We start from the raw sequence: 21,241 nt of genomic DNA, 5'->3' as shown, positions 1-21,241 counted from the left end.
TATGTTCTTCCATTATTTTAGCCTTGAATGGGTGAAGGATAAAATGCGGACAAATTTATCTGCTTTTAGCTTCCATTCACTTTTTAATTGTTTGAGGTTATACATTGACAAGAGAAACGTCATTTCATGGGTTTAATTTTGTCTTTTAGCAAAAAAAAAGTGAATGAACCACATATACATAAGAAATGGGGTGAATCATATATAAAGAGACAACACACAATTCAAGAACAATTTTATTTATTTATTTTTAATATCATGTATGACTATATAATATATTGGAAAAAAAAACTTTTGCACACACCAAAAAAAAATTCTCTCCCGTACTTACACAAAAAAACTAAAACTTCTTACACAAAACAAAAATCTGAATGTTATATATCATTTTTAAAATCAAGGGATGTTTTTAGTTTATATATAATATATGTATGTATTAAAAATATTTCATTATAATTTTATACATATCAATTAACTTAAAATAAAGTAATTTTATTGATTAATTTATTTATAGATTCAAATTTTGTATAAATTATTGAAATACAAACATATTTATTAATAATTACAATTTATGAACTATTAAAATTTTGTTTTGTAATGTAAACTTTCCATGAAATAAAACAATAATTTGATATATGTTACCAAAAAGTTTATAATAATTGCTGAAAATGCCCTTTTCACACTACTCCTTTTCAATTCTACCATTTTCTCTTTGCCATTTTCATTTATACCCTCTTTAAATTTTTAATGACCATTTAACCCCTATTTGGAAAAAAATTTAGGTTAACATAATGAAATATTAATATTTTTTCACCCAAAATAATCGAAAATAAATTTCCCACCAAAATTTTCCCGTCAAAATATTTTCCCGTCAAAAAATTTCGAAAAACAATTATCCGCCAAAAAGTTTTCAAAAACAAAATTCCCGCCAAATTTGTTTTTTCAAAAACATTTTACCAGCAAAAAAACAAATTGGCGGGAAATAGATTTAAAAGGGATTTTAAACGGGTTTTAAAAGATTTACAAGAGATTTTAAAAGATTTTTTTTAAAAGGTTTAAAAATGTTTTTAAAGATGTACAAGGGTATATATAAAACATGTACGACAAAGAATTACAAAGGATTTTAAAAGGGTTTTAAAACATTTACAACAGATTTTAAAAGGTTTTAAAATATTTACAAGGGATTTTAAAGGGCTTTAAAAGATTTACAAGTGTTTTTTAAAGATTTTTAAAGGGTTTAAAAGTTTCTTAAAAGATTTACAATGGATTTTAAAAGTGTTTTAAAAGATTTACAAGAGATGTTTAAATGGTTTTAAAATGTTTTAAAAGATGTACAAGGGTTTTTAAAAGATTCTTAAAGAATTTACAAGCAGACCCTTTAAAAACTCTTGTAAATCTTTTTAAAACCTTTTTTAAAGGTTCACAAATGTTTTAAAATGGTTCAAAAATTATTAAAGGATTTAAAAGAATTTTTCAAAGATTTTTAAATGCTTTACAAGGGTTTTAAAGGATTTACAATAGTTTTTAAAAGATTTTTGAAAGATTTACAAGAGTTTTAAAATCATTTAAAAAACTTTTGTAAAGGTTCAAAAGAGTTTTAAAATGGTTCAAAAAGAGTTATAAATATTTTCAAAACTTACAATTTGTTTATAAGAGTTAAAAAATGCTTGTAGAGACTTTATAAGAATTTTAAAAGGATTTACAAAGGTTTAAAAATCCTTGTAAATCCTTTTAAAACTCTAAAAAAAACTCTTGTAAATCTTGTAAAACTATTGTAAAAGATTTTTAAATGATTTACAAAGATTTAGAAAGAGATTTTAAAATATTTACATATGTTTTTAAAGATTTTATAAAGATTTAAGAGGTTTTAAAATGATTTACAAGGGTTTTTAACAACTACCAAAGTTTTTAAAAAACCTTACAAGGAGTTTTTAAAAAAATTACAAGGATTTTTAAAAAAAATTTTGGCGAGAAACCCTTTTTGTTTTGGCGGAAAAAAAGTTTGGCGAATTTTTTTTTTTTTGTGGGAAAAATAAACTTGGTGGAAAATTTTCAGTTTCCAATTACATGTTCTTATTAGATGAGAGTAATTAGGTCATTATGTTTAAGGAAAATGGTATTTTTAAAAATGGACAACATTAGAGGGTATTATTACAAAAGAGTATAAAAAAATGGTAGTTTGCAAATCCCCAAAATCTTAATTATTTTTCTTAGCTGTTTATTGTAACGCCCGTGAACCGGAAAATCGGTTAGGGTTTGTTTTTAAATCATCCGGTTTAATTGGTTGGGTTAATTGGAAACCCTATAGTGTGCCTATAAAAGAAGGAAACTCGAAATTAGGGTTTAGTTAGCCACTTTTCGTTTTATAAATGAGAAAAAGAGAGAAAAGGAGAAGGAGCACAATCGTTAGGGTTTGGGAGAAATCAGTTTCGTCATATCAAATCGTGGTAAAAGGTAACGAAATTTGGTAGAGTTATTCCCAAGTCCTTTATAGTTATTCTCCAGTTTACAGAATTGGATTTGGATTAAAATTGGTTGAGTTATTCGCAGTTTCGTGAGACACGTTTTCTCAGACGCGAATTAGGACCAGCGGAAATTGAAACTGAGATCGTGGTCTCGTCTGTTTTTTGATCGGCACGAGATTTTGTGGGCAGCTTTGTGACGTCTGCAGCTAGGATTTCACCGGAGCGATTGAATAGTTAACGTTTAGCTTGTATTTTAGGGTTTCGTCTTTGAGACGGTTTGTTTCTGGTTTTTCCTGTCCACTTTGCTTCAAGGTTGCTTTTGGTTGTGGACTTGTTGCAGGACGTTTCTGGACTGTTTCAGACGCAAGGAGAGTCTCTCCTGGGTTTAATTGCTATTAGAATCAATTTGTTAAGGTGAGTGCGTGACCATGAGCTTATCTGAGCGATTGGGTTGTGTGATTTGTTTTGTGTGATGATATGTAGGTGTGGTGAATGTGTTTTGGGTGAATTGTTCAATGACTGGTTTGTTTGTATTGTATTCGTGATTATACCTTTGTATTTGCTTGTGTGTATAGCTCGTAGATGGGAGGATCGCCTCACTAAGTATTTATGATAATACTTACGCATCTCATTGTGTTGTTGATGCAGGTAAAGATAAAGTGTGATCGTGGAATCATGGCAAGGAAGAGAGGATGATGTAGGAACTCGTTTGTTTTATTTTGGTGTTTTTGGTTATTGGAACCCGGTTAGGATTGTTAGTTATTCTTGGTTTTGTTGGTCGAATTATTTATTTATTCATAAAATAGTATTTTTGACTTGCGGTTTAATTGTTATTTTGTTGGTTGGTTTAATTAGATATTTATGGGAATATTTAATTATATTTTTTTTAAAAATGGGTCGGGTTGTTTCATTTATAAAATAGAAATATAATAAATTTTATCCTTTTTGATGTACCAAAAAAATAACTATTAATATTTGATTTTTTATTATAGTTAAATAGTATCGAAAGGAATATATATACATAATTACATATATAATTTTTAACCAACTCACTTAAGAGTTTATCTTCCTGAATATTAAGATATATATATACATATATGATTACTCGGTAATGAAACAACGTAACATAGCATATATCAAGAAGGGAATGCAAAAGTAGTTACCTCTTTTTTCCAAGCTCCTTTTTGGAGGCTTGGATCAAGAACCTTTAACCAACGGTGTTGGCATTGGACATCATTCCTCCTATTCTCTTCCGACCGAGGAAGGCATTCAGCTAAACCAAAGACAAGAGAAAAAAAAAAACACTATATAGTGTATATTGGTTTTATGGCAAATATTGATGGCTAACAAATCAAAATATTATTTACCAATCCTTTTTCAGTTCCTCCCTTGGTACTTCTTCACAGCATTCGTCAAAATTTTGTCCTGCATATGATGGAAAAAAGATTTCAGTGACACATTTATGTAACTTGCAAAAGACAAGACTGAACAAGAGCAATATATATACCTCTTCGGATGTCCATCATCCTTTAGTTGATCTTCTAGTAGGACCACTCACTCTTCTGTATCTTTAAGCACAAAACAAACATCACAAAGCAATCATAAGATCAAACCCTAATAACATATAAACATATATACTTAAAACTGATATTACAAATTTCCCAACATTATTTTATTTCCATTAATCTTAATCATCACACATAAAAACCTTAATCACACACAACTCACCCCCAAATTCATCAAGTTGCAACAAATATACACCAAACCACACAATATAATTAAGGAACGAACAAGAGAAAAATACCCTTTTGCAGAGTCATCAATTGCAAAAATAGGAGTAACGTCGTCGGTGTTGTTATCAGACTCGGACTCTAATCGATTCAAATCAATAGACTCTGTCATAATTCCTTCAGAAATGGACAAAACCTAAAACCCTAAATAACAGCCACAACTAACGAGAATATAGAAGAAAACCACGAGATACTAAACTACATAACTATCTTAAACTATAAATCGAACGGAGAAGAGTTTTTTCAATCGCAAAAAGTCCTAATTTATGAGAGAAAGACTTGAAATCGCCTTGTCAAGAGAAAGAGGAGAGACTGAAAAGGATTTGTCTTTCAGTAACGGCTATCCAAAAAATTTTTTTTATGCATAGAGAGATTCTCTAGGTCCATTTTCTCTCTCTAAAATATTAATATTTAATTACTTTTTTTTCTTGGTAAATGTTTTTTTTTGTGGGGTTAAGATTTTATATTATCTTTTAAATAATAAAAACAAAAGTATTAGGCAAAATAGAAAAGATTCACAAGATCTTTAATTAGAGAGAAAAGTGAAACCATTAGTGCGTAAATTATTATATATCATCACGAGAATTACATGGTAATAAATCTCTAAAATGTATCCTTAACATTAATTGTCTATGAAATCAAATTCAATTATTGAAAGAATAAAGAAGAGAATTTTTAGAAAATCTAACAAGAATAAGTAAGCTTTTTTTATTAAATAAACTCACTGAAAAAAAACTTGTAGAGTCGAGATAATTTCAAATAGAACCTAGCCGAGAAAGAATATTTCTTGAGTTATATGATTAAGCAATTTCCATGAATAATTACCTTTTAAAAGATCCTACACCCCTTGGTAAAGAGTTTTTGGTTGAAAATTTTAATAAGAAATTTAATCTCAATATAAACTATCGTTTCTTCAAAGAAAATCTTGACCAGTTGAAAACAAAAATACAAGAAGTATTTACAACTCAGGGATAACACAAGTATCAAGATTTATCCTATCACATATCAAATAAATACAAGTAATTCATAGTGGAGAGAGAAAGAAATAAGTATTTAGGATATCTCTCACTACCTAAATATGATTACTAAATTTTATGTTCAGAATATGTATTTCATTTTTTTTTCAATAACATGTATGTAAGATTATACATTCCTTTCAACGAAAATCGCCAAAACTTTGGGATGTGATGCAACGTTGTTTCAGATTATATAAAATTGAATCCCAATCTCTATACTCTGTAAACAAGTGAAGAGAAGAGATTATTAACGAAAGCACAACTAATAACCAAGGTAAACTTACTCAGAAACATATTATGATTAAATGCTTGAAAGTCAAGTTCTAAAGACACAAGAAAGTGAAGAGGTGTATCGCGTTAATATTGATGATGAAACACGCACTACAAATGAGATCATCAACGAATATACTCGCCAAAATTCTCCATCAGTTTTATCCAATCCAGATTTTTGCTTAAAGAGTTCACAACGAGGTTGTGGAAGACGTGGAAGTACTTTACAAAGACTTGTGGGATATTCATGTGTGACATTGCAAGTGTTTCACAAGGAAGTCAAAGAAAGCAATCTTTTGAGAGAACGCTAACAGATATGATGACTGGTTTTTGTGAGTTTCAACGCCAAAGTTTACGCCCAACTTCATTCGACCAAAAGGATTTCGACGAGTGTGATCTAGCTGTGAAGATATTTGAAGAAATGGATTTTCCATCCAACATAATCTTATTGGTCATTCATTAAGGAATTTAAAGAAGACAAATTTTGGCGTAAGTATTTTATTGCTAGAGCTGACAAACCTTACGAAGATAAAATACAGTTTTTACCAACTCTATTAAGATATACACGCGATGATGAACTTGTCAGAAAGAATTCAACACAGGTCATCATTTTGAGAGTCCAAGTTCTGGTTGTTTTCCTTATGGTAGTCCAATGTCTGGCGGTTTTCCTTACATGAATCCTTATGTTGATGGTAATTCGTGGGATACATCCCCAAATGCTCCATAATGGGGTACTTCACCAAGTGCTGCAGAATGGGTACTCTTTCAAATGGGCCACAATGGAGTTCATCACCAAGTGTTCAACAATTGAGCATATCACCAAATGCTTAGAAATGGGATTCATCATCAAATAATGCAAATTGGAGTTCACCATCAAATGGTCCGCAGTGGGGTTCATCATCAACTGCTCTGATTGACTGTCAAATGGTCTGCAGTGAGGTTCATCATCAACTGCTCCACGATGGAGTTCACCATCAAATGTTCTGCAATTGGGTTCATCACCAAATGTTTCAGAATGGAGAATGGGGTTCATCATCAAATGATCCAAATTGGAGTTCACCATCAAATGGTCCACAATGGAACTCACCACCATTTGCTCCACAGTAGAATACATATCAACTATGGTGCTCATCATCAAATGTTTCACAATGAAAAATTCACCAAATTCTTCACAATAGGTTCCTCTGGTAAATGTTCAACGTAGATTTTCACTAGGAACTGAAGATGAAACCGCACCAAATACGATGAACACAAAAACCAGGGGGATTATTCAATATTTGGAGAAGGAAACGGGCACCTAATTTAAATGAAACTCATCAAAATATTTTGGAAGATGAAGATTAATTATGAGGCATGTATTTTATTATAAGCGATAATTTTATGTTTTTTTTTTAATGTCTGTTACGTATATTGTAATATTCGCTATTTAGTTTTATTTTAATCGATATTTTTTTAATTTTTGCTTACAAATTATAGGTTTCGTATATGCCAATTGCAAGTACGAGGAGTCCAATTTCTTAGCGACAAGGAAAGAATAAAGCTGTAGAATTTGAAAAATGAGAATTTTGAAGAATTAATAATTCAACCAACATTTAATTAATACAATTAATATTTTCAAAGAGCACCAGCCCAAACAGATGGTGGTTTGGGGATGACACAACATTTAGCGTCGTCTGCAAGAAGATGATGCTGCTTGTCTATAATTATTATGAATGTGTCTTAGTTCCTTCAGAACATTATCAGTGGCGGCTCTATACTCATAGCAAGTAGGGCATGTGCCCTACACTGATTATTAAAATTAATTTAAAAGATATTGAATAGTCATCTAGCTCAACTGGCAAGGAAGTGCCCCATGCATAATCATGGTGACGAGTTCGATGCCCCTTCTTTGTCTTTTTTCTTTTCATGAAAAAATTCTAAACCCTAACCACTGTTTTGGTTATTTTTACGGATATGTGGTCACAATGAAGTTCAAAGACATGTTGGAATGCGATTTGGACGAAACCAAGAGACAATGAAGAAGAAATATTTTGAGGTCCTTATAGCGAATGAGTTACTTGCTTGTGATTATATCAAGACTCCAACAAGACAAGAACTACTCCGAATTCCTGAACGATTGCAAGTAGATCAGAGATATTGGCCATATTTTAGTGGATTTGTTGAAGCAATGGATGGAGTTCATGTTTGCGTTAAGATTCAACCCAAATTAAAAGGAATGTATTGGGATCGACATAGTAGATTATCATTCAACGTCATGGCAATATGTGATTTAAATATGTTGTTCACATTTGTTTGGAATGCAGCACCATGATCTTGTCAGGATACATCAGTTCTCATAGTCGCACAAGATAGTGATTCTGAATTTCTTTTGCCTCTAATAGAAAAATATTATGTAGTTGATTCAGGCTATCCGAACAAAAAAAAAATCTTGCTCCATATAGATCTTCACGAAATAAGGTTGTTCGGTATCATATGTCACAATTTAGAAAATGGTTCTCCTCCTAGGAATAAACAGGAACTGTTTAATCGATGTCATGCATCTTTACGTTCTCTTATTAGGAGGATATTTGGAGTTTCGAAAAAAAAAGAAGGATTCTTTATGAATTTCTTATATATAATACTCATGTGCAAAAAAAAATAGTAATGACTACAATAGGACTACCTAATTTTCTCAGATTTTAAAATTTTCAGATGAAGATTTTGCAGAGGTAATGGGGGAGATAAAGATGGAGGACCCGAATTTTGAACTAGTTTAGGGAATATCGAAGCTACAAAGATAGTTGATGGCGGTCTTATGACCAATATGAGAGAACATATTGCAAATATATTATGGAAAAAATTAAATACTAGAAATTATTTTTTTGATGTTGTATTTGAATTAAAAAAAAATAAAACATTTTAATAGTTATCACAATAAATATATTTGAAAATAAAATCATAATCAAAGATTGTATAATATGATCTGTAATATTTGATTCGCTTTCACCATTCAAACATTTATTTGAACCGCCAGAACTGCTTGATCCGCACTTGTTTCGATAAAACCGCTTGATCCGCTCTTGTTCCGCTTGATATGTTTGACTCGCTTTCTCCATTCGAAACCTTTGTGATTGTGGGGAAGGATGAAATTAAATATTTCAAAAACTAACTTTTAAAGATAATCTAAAGTATACATGATGAGAAAGTAACTCAATTACACTATAGTGATTTAATTTAATCCTAATTTTTTAATTTAAAAAATTTTATATATTAAAAATGTAAATATGTATGTTTGTGGTTTATAAAAAAAATCAACTTAGTTCATTTAGACCATCCTCAATGATGAGATATTAGTCAAGGTTCTTAACTATATTTAATGAATAAAGTTTTGACATTTTTTTGTTAAGAATTTTGATAAGTTTTTAATTTTTTGGCAAAGTTTTGAAGTTCGAGTTTTTAAAATAGAAAGTAATATAAAAATAAAATATATAAAAACTTAATTTTAGAAAATTTATTGATGATTGAATTCATAAAATTTGATACATAGATGACATAATTTTTTTAAAAACAAACATGAAAACATATAGTTAAACTATTTATTTCTTTTAATTATATTAATTTTTGCTAAATTTATTCCATATATATTCAACAAGATCAGATTTCAGTTGTTGATGTGCATTTCGATCACGAATTTGAGTTCGAGTATCCAACATATTCTTGAGATTTGAAAGATTATATGTAGAATATGTGAAATCTACTTGTGAAATTCTTGTTGATTCCGGTTGTTCGAATTGAGATACATCAAAGTAAGTGTACCCATCTCGTTTGTCTTCTACTATCATATTGTGAAGTATTATACATGCACGACATCTTTACGGCAAGTTTCTTGAGTGGTTGCAAATAAAAATATTTTCGAGTTTTTGTAGGTACTCATCTCCGAACGAAATAACTATTGCTTCAACAAAATTATGCATGCAAGAAAGTGAAGTGTTTTCACCAATACGGAGGTATTCATCAACCACATCAGCCGCACGACCATATTCCAGCATACAAATTGATGTTGTAGCCTTATATAGTGTAGAGAACCCTAACCTTCCAGTTGCATATCTTCTGTGTTGAAAGAATGAAATTTCATTGGAGTGATGCAATACGCGTAAACAAGGACTTATTCGTTAGAAAACGTCATCAAAATTAATTAATAGACAAAGTTGTATTTTCACTAAAATAATCGTTCCATAACTTGATGTGTCCTTCTTCACAATCTCTTTCAACATACTCTCATTTTTCCTTGGTTTGGTTGGTTCTTGACAGTCACCATATAAATAAAATTTATTTTCAAATGCTTCATCAAAAAGATTATCAAATTATTCATCCAACTCTTCATGAAAATTATCACGAGAAGAAGACGTCATCTTAGTTTAGAAGAAATGATGAAGTATAATAAAAAAAAGTATGAGAAGTAAAATTTGGGCTTTTCGTATAAAATTTGTTTTGCTGAAGTATGAGAAGAGGTAAGAAATAATGTGTTTTGGCTGTTGCGTTCAATATTGCCTGTTGCGTTTTATTGGTAAGAAAAGAAGAAAAAAAACGATACAAGAACAAGAGAAGAATGAGTATGCTTGTGTTCTACATTACAAATTATATAGCAAAGCAAAAAAAAAAGTAAAATATGTGGTTGACATAGTTTTAAAAAGAGATGCCTATGCTTGTCTTCTAATTTCAACTTTGCTTTGTCTACTTCCACCATTTGTGTCTAGACCTGGACATTCGGTTTAGTCGGTTTAATTGGTTTAATTTATTCGGTTTTTTGGTTTCTTCGGTTATAACAAATTCTGCCGAATTGAACCGAACAAAATTTTGGTTCGGTACTTGGTTTTTTCGGTTCGGTTATTGGCTTTTAAATCAGTTTCGTAATAGACCGAAATTAATTTTTTTGATGTATTCGTTTAACCTAGGATCTTTTTCTTCAAAATCAGCCTCTTCCATGGGCAATATTTGACCTTAAAATCCAGAAAAGAGGCCTAGTAAAACCAATTGGAAACTGGAAAAAGAAAAAAAGGTAGAGGACTAGAAGTGAGATTGAAAATGGAGATATCAAAAGAAGAAAGATGAGAAGATAATTACAACAAAAAGCTACAAGAAATCAAGCCTCATGATTGAAACAAGAAGAATCGAATGATCCACCCTCTCTCTCTACTTGACAAGAAACCAAGCCTCAAAGATTTTATTTGATTTGAGAAATAAATATTATTGGATGAGATGGAAAGAAAATGAGAAACCAACGATGGAGAAGAAAATATGTTACAGGAATAAATGAATAATAATAGGATAAAGGTTTTAATTTTGTGGGCCGCGAATAATTAATAATAGGATAAGGGTTTTGATTTTGTGGGCCGTGATTTTCAAACACATATTTTTTTTATCAAACAAGTCCATATTAGCAGAAACATCAAATGCAACAAACCTAGCGTTTTAGTTAAAAAATTTATCGTTGTCGTATCTAACATTCTAACATTTTCAATGGAGATTCTCCATCATCCTGTTTCTGCTATCGTAGTTGCAGAGGGTATCTTCATAGGGGTTATGGTGAAAACATGATGATTAGAAGAGAAACGAAGAAACCGCTCGGTTATGGATTGCCTAACCGAATTGACCCAAAAACCGAAACCCATTTCAAATATCATCGGTTCAAAATCCGAAAATATCGGTTTGTTCGGTTCGGTTTGCTCGGTTTTCACTGTAGTCTCGTGCCTATTTGTGTCTGTAGAGCTGTCAAAATGGTCCGTCCATAGACTATTGGGCGTGTCCATGCGGACATTTTTTTTTCCGACTGATATTGGGCGGTCCTTAATGGACAACGGTCCAAAAAATGTCAATGCCCAATAAACACCAAGTTCAAATGGTAAATCCATGGTTGTCCCATTTTTTTTATTTCAATATGAAAAAAACAAAAACCATAATTTTAGAGAAAATAGATGAATTTCATTTTTCTGAAAAAACGTTAAATTAGAGAATTGCGTTTTTCCGCCAAAACGGTTAAATGTAATTTTCTGACCAATACAATAAAATCACAATTTTAGCAGAAAAATTAGAGAATTACCTTTTTCCGCCAAAAACCGTAAAATCGTAAAATTATTTTTTTCCGCCAATACAACGAAAAAACGATTTTAGCGTGGAATTTCCGTTTTCCTGCCAAAACCTTAAAATCGGAGAATCGTGTTTTTCCGCCAAAATCGTAAAATCTGAAAGTTGTGTTTTCCGCCAAAACTGTAAAATTGTGTTCTCGCCAATATAATAAAATCACAATTTTGGTGAAAACTACAGAGTTGCGTTTTTCTGCCAAAACCATAAAGTCGCGTTTTCCAAATATTTTGAACTACCATCTTTCTTTCAAAATTGTAAATAATTAATAAAAAATAATATATAATTTTTTTAAAAATAATTATAAATGTAAAATTATATAATTTGAAAATTATTTACTTGTAACTGTAATTAAAATTATAAGAAATATGAATAAAATGAAAATATGTCAATTCCTATAATTGGGATGCCCACTGTCCATATGGTCAAGCCCATATTATTCACGGACAAAATTATTTCTATGCTCAATTAGACTATTTATTTTTTTGATATGGACCATAGTCTGCCCATGTCTATTTAGACTGCGCAAACTCACAGGCCTCCCACCCAATTGACAGCTCTATATGTCTGTTTGTTTCACCACTTTTCTCTGTTTCTTCCACCACTTGTGTCTGTTTCGTCCACCACTTGTGGCTACTTCTTGATCCATTGCACCAACACAAAGACATAAACTTTCAAAGACATGTATCACAATGTTTGACACAAACTGAAACGCGCGGATGTGTTTGACATAAACGGAAACACAAATCATAACTTTTCATTACATAAACACAATGACACAAACTCATTACAAAAAAATTAAAGTTATAACCAAGCAGAAACAAGTAGAGATAAGTGTAACATAAACTTAAACAAGCAGAGATAAGTGGAACATAAACTGAAAACAGAAACAAAAGCTAATTAGCTTGACAACAAGTCTCTAATTAGCTTGTTCTTCAACTCTTCCTCTATTTCACTAAGAGGTTGTTTTCCTAGAAGGTTGTTTAGCATTTTTTTTTTTTGATGAGCTTGTCTTTCAAAGCCAAATATTTTTTTCTTTATTTTCCACATACTTTGGAATCTCTCTATTGGCTTCTCATCTCCTTCCATTGCTGCTGAATTGTGTTAACCTTTATTTTACCTTTACACTTGGCGGTCTTCACACCAGGTGGATGAGCTTCAGCCTTTCCATGGTGATCGTCAAGCTTTACACCAGATTGGACACGCATTTGCCTCAGCCTTTTTTTTTTTACTAATGACAATCACTTTAGTAGGCAGTGATGCACACCACTTCTCATGATGTCTTAATATTCTTCAAACATTCTCCATGCTAAACTTATCATTGTAATCATTCTCGTAAATTTTTATTGTACCAAAATTTTATACCAAAAGCCCAAATTTCTCTTCTCATACTTTTTATTATACTCCATCATTTCTTCTAAACCAAGATAGCGTCTTCTTCTCGTGATAATTTTCATGAAAAATTGAACAAAGAATTTGATAATCTCTTTGATGAAGCATTTAAAAATAAAATTTATTCATATGATGAATGTCAAGCATCAACCAAACCAAGGAAAAAACAAAAGTATATTGAAACACATCGTGAAGAATGACACATCAAGTTATGAAACATTATTTTAATGACAATGCAGCTTTCTCTACTAATCAATTTCAACGTCGTTTTTGAGTGAACAAGCCTTTGTTCATGTGTATTGTTGATAGATTTTTCAATGAAATTTCATTCTTTCAACAGAGAAGAGCTGCAACCGGAAGGTTAGAATTCTCTACACTATAGAAGACTACAACATCAATTCGTATACTGACATATGGTTGTGCGGCTGATGCGGTTGACGAATACCTCCATATTGGTGAAACCCCTCACTATCATGCATCCATAATTTTGTTGAAGCGATAGTTTTTTTTTCCAGAGATGAGTACCTACGAAAACCGACTGCTCAAGATATTGATTGGTTACACATGATTGGAGAGATTCGAGGTTTTCCCGGGATGATGGAAAGCATCGACTGTATGCATTGAGAGTGGAATAATTGCCCAACCGCTTAGAAAGGACAATGTGCACGTGGATCTGGAAAACCAATGATCGTTTTAGAGGCTGTAGCTTCTCAAGATCTTTGGATGTGGCACACATTTTTTGGACCTCTAAGTACCTTAAACGAATCAATATTCTTGATTGTTCTCCTGTTTTTGATGATATCTTACGAGGTCGAGCTCCAACTGTGAATTATTTAGTCAAGGGGAACGAGTATCATTTGGGTTACTATCTCACAGATGAAATTGACCCTAAATGGGCTACTTTTATCCAATCTATTCTAGTTCCGCAAACTCGGAAAGCATCTTTATTTGCAACAACTCAATAAGCTTGCCGTAAAGATGTCGAGCGTGCTTTTGGAGTTTTGCAAGCTCGATTTGCCATTGTAAAAAATCCAGCTCTTATTTGGGATAAGGTAAAAATAGGATACATTACGCGAGCGTGTATAATACTTCACAATATGATAGTAGAAGACGAACGAGATGGATAAACTCACTTTGATCTATCTTAATTCGTACAAACGGAATCAACAAGAAGTTCACAAGTAGATTTCACATATTCTACATATATGCCATCAAATGTCGAGAAATTGTCCTTTCTAAGTGGTTGGGCAATGGGAAACCTCATTAGATTACATTTAAAATGATTTATGACTTTAACTACTCCATCTGTTCCTAATTACTTGATCTTTTAGAAAACAAAATTGTTTGAAAAAGGTTGATTCTTTTGTTTTTCTATAAACTATTTATTAGTTCTTATTGATGAATTTTTAAACTTCAAGACAAATAATTGAATTTCATTGGTATAGAATTATAGAAATTGTAAATCATAAAAATTAATACATTAATAATCAGTTTTAATATATTTTCTTAATTTGTGTGTTTTTCTAAAAAATCAATTAAAAAGGAACAGATGGAGTACATTGTTTGTGTTTATTTGTTAGGGGTTAGGGTATAGTAATTTACATTTAGACCAAGCTAAATATAAGGTTGGGTTTAAAAAATAGGAGTTAGGTTATAGTGTTGTATAATTAGACGAAGTTAAAAATATGTTAGGGTTTAGTATTATACATTTAGACTAATGGAATCACTAATTTGGGTGTAGGGGCTAGGGTTTAAGGTTTAGAGGTCTCATGAATATAAAGGGGTGCTAAGTAATATATAAGCTTTTTTATTTTAAGAGAGTAAGGTTTACTATGTTTTAGCGCACCAGAAGATAAGAGATCGTGTTCTTGTATGTAGGAAATCTCAGGTGACAAGTTGAACTAGTTTAAGCTTTATGTAAAACCAATTAAGAGAGTTGCAAGTTCTTTATAAGATTTCTAACAAATGTATAAGCTCATTGTTGTTGAATTTTGGGGAACTGAACTTGAGTTTATGAGGAATTTCATTTGGTATCAGAACGAGCATCTTAACCAAATTGTCTCTTAACAACAGATGAAGATCTTGCAGAAAGGATAGACTAACCCAAAAAAAATATAATTGTATAACGTCCAATCATTCTTGAAAAAGCTAACTATAGTCACTGGAAGGTGAAGATGCGAGCACTCATTTGTGGCCTTAGAGAGCATGCATGGACTACAACAAATCTAAAATGGGATTCTCCTATTGTGAAGACTAAAGATGGAAAAACTACATTGAAACAAGATGAGAAAGTGCACACTAGACTGGTTTGCTCTCATGGAAGTATTTGTGGCGGTAACGTCTAAAGATTATTTGAATTTTAAATTGTAAATAAAAATAAAAATCCTAAGATAAAACTCTTAATGCATATTTGCATTGTAGCTTTAAAATTTATGATATTACTTATATTTCTTTTGTTTACCCTTTTAAAATTACAAATTCGTATGTAAACCTTCGAAGTTTTATCTTGTTTTTCTTCTACCTTATGTTTTGACACTTTTCTTTCATGTTTTAAATTTTTTTGTTTGATTCACTCATAAACATTGAACAAATTTTAGTATTTTTAAAAGAAATGAAGATTTTTTTTAGTTTTTTAAATTTTTTTTAATTACTTATTATTTAAAGTTATATTTTGATCATGTAAAAAGTATTTTTGGATCCACAACATAGGCAGATCCAAAGAAGATTAAAGGAGGTCATCTGGTCCTCCTAAAATTTTATATTTGTATTATACCCCTGTAAAATTCATGATATTATTTATATTTTTTTTTACCCTTTTAAAATTACAAGTTCCCATGTAAATTTTTTAAGTTTTATCGTGTTTTTCTTACTTTGTGTTTTGACTTTATTACTTACATGTTTTTAAGTTGGTTCAACCATACATATTTTGGTATTTTTAATGAAATGAAGATTTTTTAAGTTTTTAATTACTTATTATGTTAAGTTATATTTTGATTATGTAAAATGTATTTATGGGTCTGCCGCATAGGCAGACCAAAAAAAAGATTAAATGAGGTCAGCTGATCTCCCTAAAATTCAACATTTGCATTATAACTTTAAAGGTTATTGTATTATTTTGTATTTCTTCAATTTTGATCTCATTGAAATTACAAATTCGTTTACAAACCTTTTTTGTCTTTTGATGTCGTTTATGGTATATTTGAATAATGTGGTAGAATTAGTCTTTGATCTTAAAGATTTGGTCTCGAAGAATGCATATATATAAATTGCAGGTTTATATGACATCGTTTTTGTAGATATATTTATCTAAATGAAAAATAAATGTTGGAAATTTTTTATTTTTTTCGATGATTTCACTCAGATGATCAAGAGTTGGATGCTCTAGATTTTATTTTGACCCGGAGTTTTACGAACTTGAGGAAATAGAAAACCGGTAATGACCTATATATATAGTACACTCCACCTCTTATGTTTGGGCTGCTACGAATTCAAGATGTTCTGGTTCCGATGATTGAGGGATAATAAAATTTTGAGATATTTGTCCTCTGAGGCACTTTTTCAAAACCATTAACGTGATACAACACTTTAAAAAGACAAGGCACTTTGTCCAATCAAAGTTACCATTATACCCTAAAACTGTTTTTTATCTATAAATCAAACCAAATTCGTATTCCCTAAACCAAATTTGGTTTACGTACACGGCGACTTTACAGTTACCATCAAAGTTTATTTTCATAATTCTATAAGAAATATAAATCCAATAAAAAATCTTAAATTACAGTTTCTCGACTCCGGATCTTTATTCTAAAAACGCCTTCTTCCTCGTTCTCCACTCTCACCAACAACTTTTGATTTCAGATCTAAACGATGCAAAGCTCCGCCGTATTTCCCCTCTCTCCGTTGATCCCTCTCCTACAACAACGGCGGCTCTCTCTCCGCCACCATCCTATAACCGCCGCTTCTTCAAGCGATCTAAACATGTCTCCAAATGTTCCTGTCTGGACTAAGTTGCTATTTGATTCTTGTTTCTAACGGCATGTTAATGATAGTCTATATTAGTCATCGCTTTTGTTTGATTTGTGTAAGCATAATTTGTTTATTAACCTTTTTTAGAAACCTACTCCATATGTACTCAGTGCCATTGTACCAATTGTTGGTGGAGTTGCACTTGCTTCAATTTCGGAGGTCTCATTCAACTGGTTAGTTTGTTGACTAGTATTGTGACATTTAAGTCGGTGGTTATCTATTCTTCTGATAACTCTCAGATATTTACTATGATTACTTGTTTTGTGGTAGGGCTGGATTTTCGAGTGCAATGGCATCAAACTTGACTAACCAATCACCAAACAATTACATATTCGAGTTTTAGTTTTGGAGTTTGATTTACTTTTGTTGTGAAATGTTGCAAACGTTTGGGTTACTTTTGTCGTAAACTTTTTGATTTCTTCTTATCTCGATTTCTGTTTCATTGTCGAGAGTGGATGTTATAGTCGCTTAATCTTATAGCTTTGAACGATTAAGCCAGAGTTTGATTTTGCTAGTGGAGAGTACTAGCGTCAATTTAGACACATATATTGTTTAAATGGGATACATTTCTCTCTTTAGTTTTGATACAAAAAGCTTACAAGTGTTTGGAGATCTTTTTCATAATTCTGTGATAAAGTTCAAGAACTATTTGCCCCATTTGTTTGAAATTCAGTAATTGAGGTCATCTATCGGAAAGAAGATGAACACATGGACTGTAACGTTTGGATTATAACATTTGGACAATAACTAATGGACAACCATACCTTTTGTTTGCATGAATTATAGATTAAGTAGACGGTTTTTGTAAGATTTTGAAGATCTGGCCAAATTGTTGATTATTGGTCGTATATACGTCGAAGATATGGAACCATTTCTCAAATTTATTCATTTATCACTCCATATATTGCAAATTATAAAACTTTAATAGAAACCAACTTATTGATTATTGGTTTTATATAGGTACATGAAACCATTTTTCAAAATCTGTTTATTTGTCACTCCATTTTTGCGAGTTTTTAAATCTTTATAAAAGCCATGTAATTTTCATTTAGATACTTCTTAAGAAAGAATGACTAATACTATATAATGATGGAAGTGTCCATACACAAATGAATAAATGGTCAAAGAAAAATGAACGATGTACTTTGAATTGACAATTATCATTCATGTATAAACTTGTGTATTGATATGATATACTACCTGGTGAATCATTAAATATGGATTAGACCGCTTGGACAATCATTAATGGACACCTATGTCTTTGATCTACTGTCAATGTGTTTTATCGCTCTGTAAAATTATCATTTTTTATGGTTATGATATACTATATGGTTTAGAGTTTTGTTTTACGGTTTCAAATTTAGTGGATAAGGATTTGGAGTTCATCTAGTTTTACATTTATTTGAATCATCAAGACTTGTTGCAGGCTTTGGACACCATCATCACCACAATGGATTAAGGGATATAAACACTTTCAGATTATCCATTAAGATTCAACCATAAACACTTGTCCATTTGACCATAAGCATTTGTTCATAGAAAACAAAAGAAAGTTACCAAAACACATGAAAAAATGATACAATATTCTGTTAACATAAGCAGATTTAAGTAGACCATTACTCTTATTTTTTAAAACAAGATAAGCTAATTAAACAATCATTACCTTATCTTTTAAAGCTCATTTTTAATGAGAAGAGACATGTAGAGTAAAAAAACAAAACAGAGTTGTGTGGTAATGATATTGGCAGCCATGTAACTAATGTGAAGTTTATAACACTAATGTGAAATTATGAACACAGAGTTTAGCATTTGATATATAAAAGGAGTTTAGGCTACACACCTAGATAAAGAACTGGTTAATCCCAAGAGGGTTGGAGTAACAGTAATATCAGAATTGTTGATCATCACTTCCTCTTTCAAAGCAATATCTGTGAGTCTCATCCATCATTTTCTTGCATAGGAACGACAAAGCTAAAACAACAAAACTCCAAAACCCAAGAACAATCTCTTACAAGTATAATATATATAACACTAGGAAATTGACTATCATCTACAAAGTCTAATTCTCTTAGTTTAGATGTCCAACAAAGCATCAATTTACCAAGATAGAATCACTCTCGTTGATTTTCTTCCACCAATCTCTTTCGCCTTCTTAATCACATTCTATGTCTTGTACCTTCCTACGAATTCCAAAGCCATTGTTTTCCATCTCCCAAGCTTACTAGCTAGATGCTTAAGAAACTGCTTCTTCAAATATTGATATCTTGCGCAAGTCCAATCTTTAGTTTTATTCACAGATCCACTTTCCTTAGACTATCATCACCACTTTTTCGAAATTTCCGTCACCTTCAGTGAGTCACCGGAGAAGCATTTTATCGCCGCTTTAGATCGTTTATTCACCGATTTTTTTCTGGATTTGCGTTCGTTATCCATCGATGACTCATCGTGAATCTGCACTGGCTCTAAGATCTGACCATAACTGACGTGAATCTTACTTCAGGTGAGCAACTAGGACCGACGAGGAAGAGAGAGAAGGCCATTAGAAGAACAAACTCGTCATCAATTTGTCGTCATCAACGACTCCGTGCTCTTTAGATCTAGATAATGCAAAGGCAAGGGAGAAAGAAAATGAAAAATTGAGAACGTTAATAGGAGAATTTGATTAGTATAGTGAGAATTAACACCTTCTTGGCTCTCGCCATTGTCGTGTTGGAGAGAGAAAGAAATTGCTCTTTGTAGAGAGCGACTATTCTTAGATCTGATAACTTCATCTTAATTATAGTAGATTTTAATCCAACGATCGATATGAAACCCCATATAACTTAATTGGTTTGTTTTCAAGTGTTCGGTTAAAGACAATTTGATAACTGACTTTTGGTTAGCGTTTATTTCATCCCAGGGATATAAGTCCAAAAAAAACACAAACAACACAAAAAGTGCCCTCTCCTTATAAAGTGCCTCAAACGTAAAAACTTTCTTTAAAAGTGCCTCATTATGCTACATTTCCTAAAATTTTCTACAGATAATAAAATTTTCTACAAAAATGATCGATGAGTATTATGTTGTTATGGGTTTTAAAGAATGTTTAAATACTTTGTTTTAGGCAGTTTGTTTGATCTTTTGTAATATTATGAAGAATTTCCAAATCTCATAGCTATGTTCTATCAATGAAAATTAAAAATTTATTTGAGAGAAAATTTTTGGCCGCGCAAGGGCGCGGGTAACTCCTCTAGTATATATATATATAACATAGCATAATAAAATAATCTGAATAAAAGTGCTTCTAAAATATTAAAATAATAATTTATGTTTACTAGTAAAAAGGTAAAACATAAAATAAAATAGAATCTTATTATATAAAGTATGGTTTTCAAAGTTACTAACTCATAAGATTATGCCACGTGTCAAGTCTATCGATCAGATGTTGACACGTGTCAGAAAATAATTAACTTTTTTCTTCTTAAAGAAATAGAAATACTAAAAAGAAATCAATTAACTTTTTTCTTCTTAAAGAAATAGAAATACTAAAAAATAAATTATTATTAACATATACTAATTCATATGTCTATATCTAAAAAATATTACATTTTATTTTTCTTAACCAAAAGGAAAATTAACAAATTTGTTTTTATATATGGTATGGAAAAAACCCCAAAAAATCCTCATTTAATTTTTATTTTTCCGTTTAATACCTACTTTATTAAATTTACCCAAAAAATACTTAAGTTAATTTTATTTCCTTTAAAAATCTTCATTTTTTATTAATTTTGGTAAAATAAAAAATCCGAGTTAACAGCCGTTAACTATGGTAACGGAATCGTTAACTGTAGTGAAAACTTAATTCGATGGTTTTTACTATTTATATGCAATTGTTTTTCTAATAGTTACGTATATATTGTCTTAGTGTAGTAGTTATGTATGGCTTGAATATTCTCTAGATCAAACCCACCCTCTACCTTATTTTTTCTTTCTTAATTTGACTCTCTCTCTCTCTCTCTCTCCTCACGACGACCATCATTCTTCAACGCAGACGAAACAATTTTTTAACTTTTTTAGATTTGAGATGGTTTTTGATCTCATAAAGAGATTTTGGTTATGTTTATGGTTCTTCATCTGGATATAGATCTGAGAACAGTGGGATTTTCTTCTAGAGAGTAATCAATATCTG

At 31.0% G+C, this 21,241-nt stretch overlaps 3 protein-coding genes across 3 annotated transcripts; 1 reads left to right on the top strand and 2 right to left on the bottom strand.

Moving 5' to 3' along the window:
* Positions 1 to 3,366: 3,366 nt before the first annotated feature.
* AT1G43330 (Homeodomain-like superfamily protein) lies at positions 3,367 to 4,361 on the bottom strand (the record flags this gene model as incomplete). Its single annotated transcript, NM_103480.1, has 3 exons — positions 3,367 to 3,528; positions 3,623 to 3,706; positions 4,251 to 4,361. 3 exons carry the CDS (start codon positions 4,359 to 4,361, stop codon positions 3,367 to 3,369), a joined length of 357 nt encoding a protein of 118 aa, NP_175020.1.
* A 1,910-nt stretch (positions 4,362 to 6,271) lies between these two features.
* Positions 6,272 to 6,628, bottom strand: AT1G43320 (uncharacterized protein; the record flags this gene model as incomplete). The annotated part of the gene is made up of 1 exon (NM_103479.1): positions 6,272 to 6,628. One exon carries the CDS (start codon positions 6,626 to 6,628, stop codon positions 6,272 to 6,274), a length of 357 nt encoding a protein of 118 aa, NP_175019.1.
* A 10,286-nt stretch (positions 6,629 to 16,914) lies between these two features.
* Positions 16,915 to 17,474, top strand: AT1G43310 (Nucleotide-sugar transporter family protein; the record flags this gene model as incomplete). Its single annotated transcript, NM_103478.2, has 3 exons — positions 16,915 to 17,037; positions 17,161 to 17,246; positions 17,344 to 17,474. The coding sequence occupies 3 exons, from the start codon at positions 16,915 to 16,917 to the stop codon at positions 17,414 to 17,416; spliced, it is 282 nt and encodes a 93-aa protein (NP_175018.1). The 3' UTR covers positions 17,417 to 17,474.
* Between the last annotated feature and the right edge of the window lie 3,767 nt (positions 17,475 to 21,241).

Source organism: Arabidopsis thaliana (assembly GCF_000001735.4).
Source record: "Arabidopsis thaliana chromosome 1 sequence".
In the NCBI taxonomy this organism is placed as follows: domain Eukaryota; kingdom Viridiplantae; phylum Streptophyta; class Magnoliopsida; order Brassicales; family Brassicaceae; genus Arabidopsis; species Arabidopsis thaliana.
The sequence above is the reverse complement of the archived record's forward strand: the minus strand, read 5'-3'. Positions and strand labels throughout refer to the sequence as shown.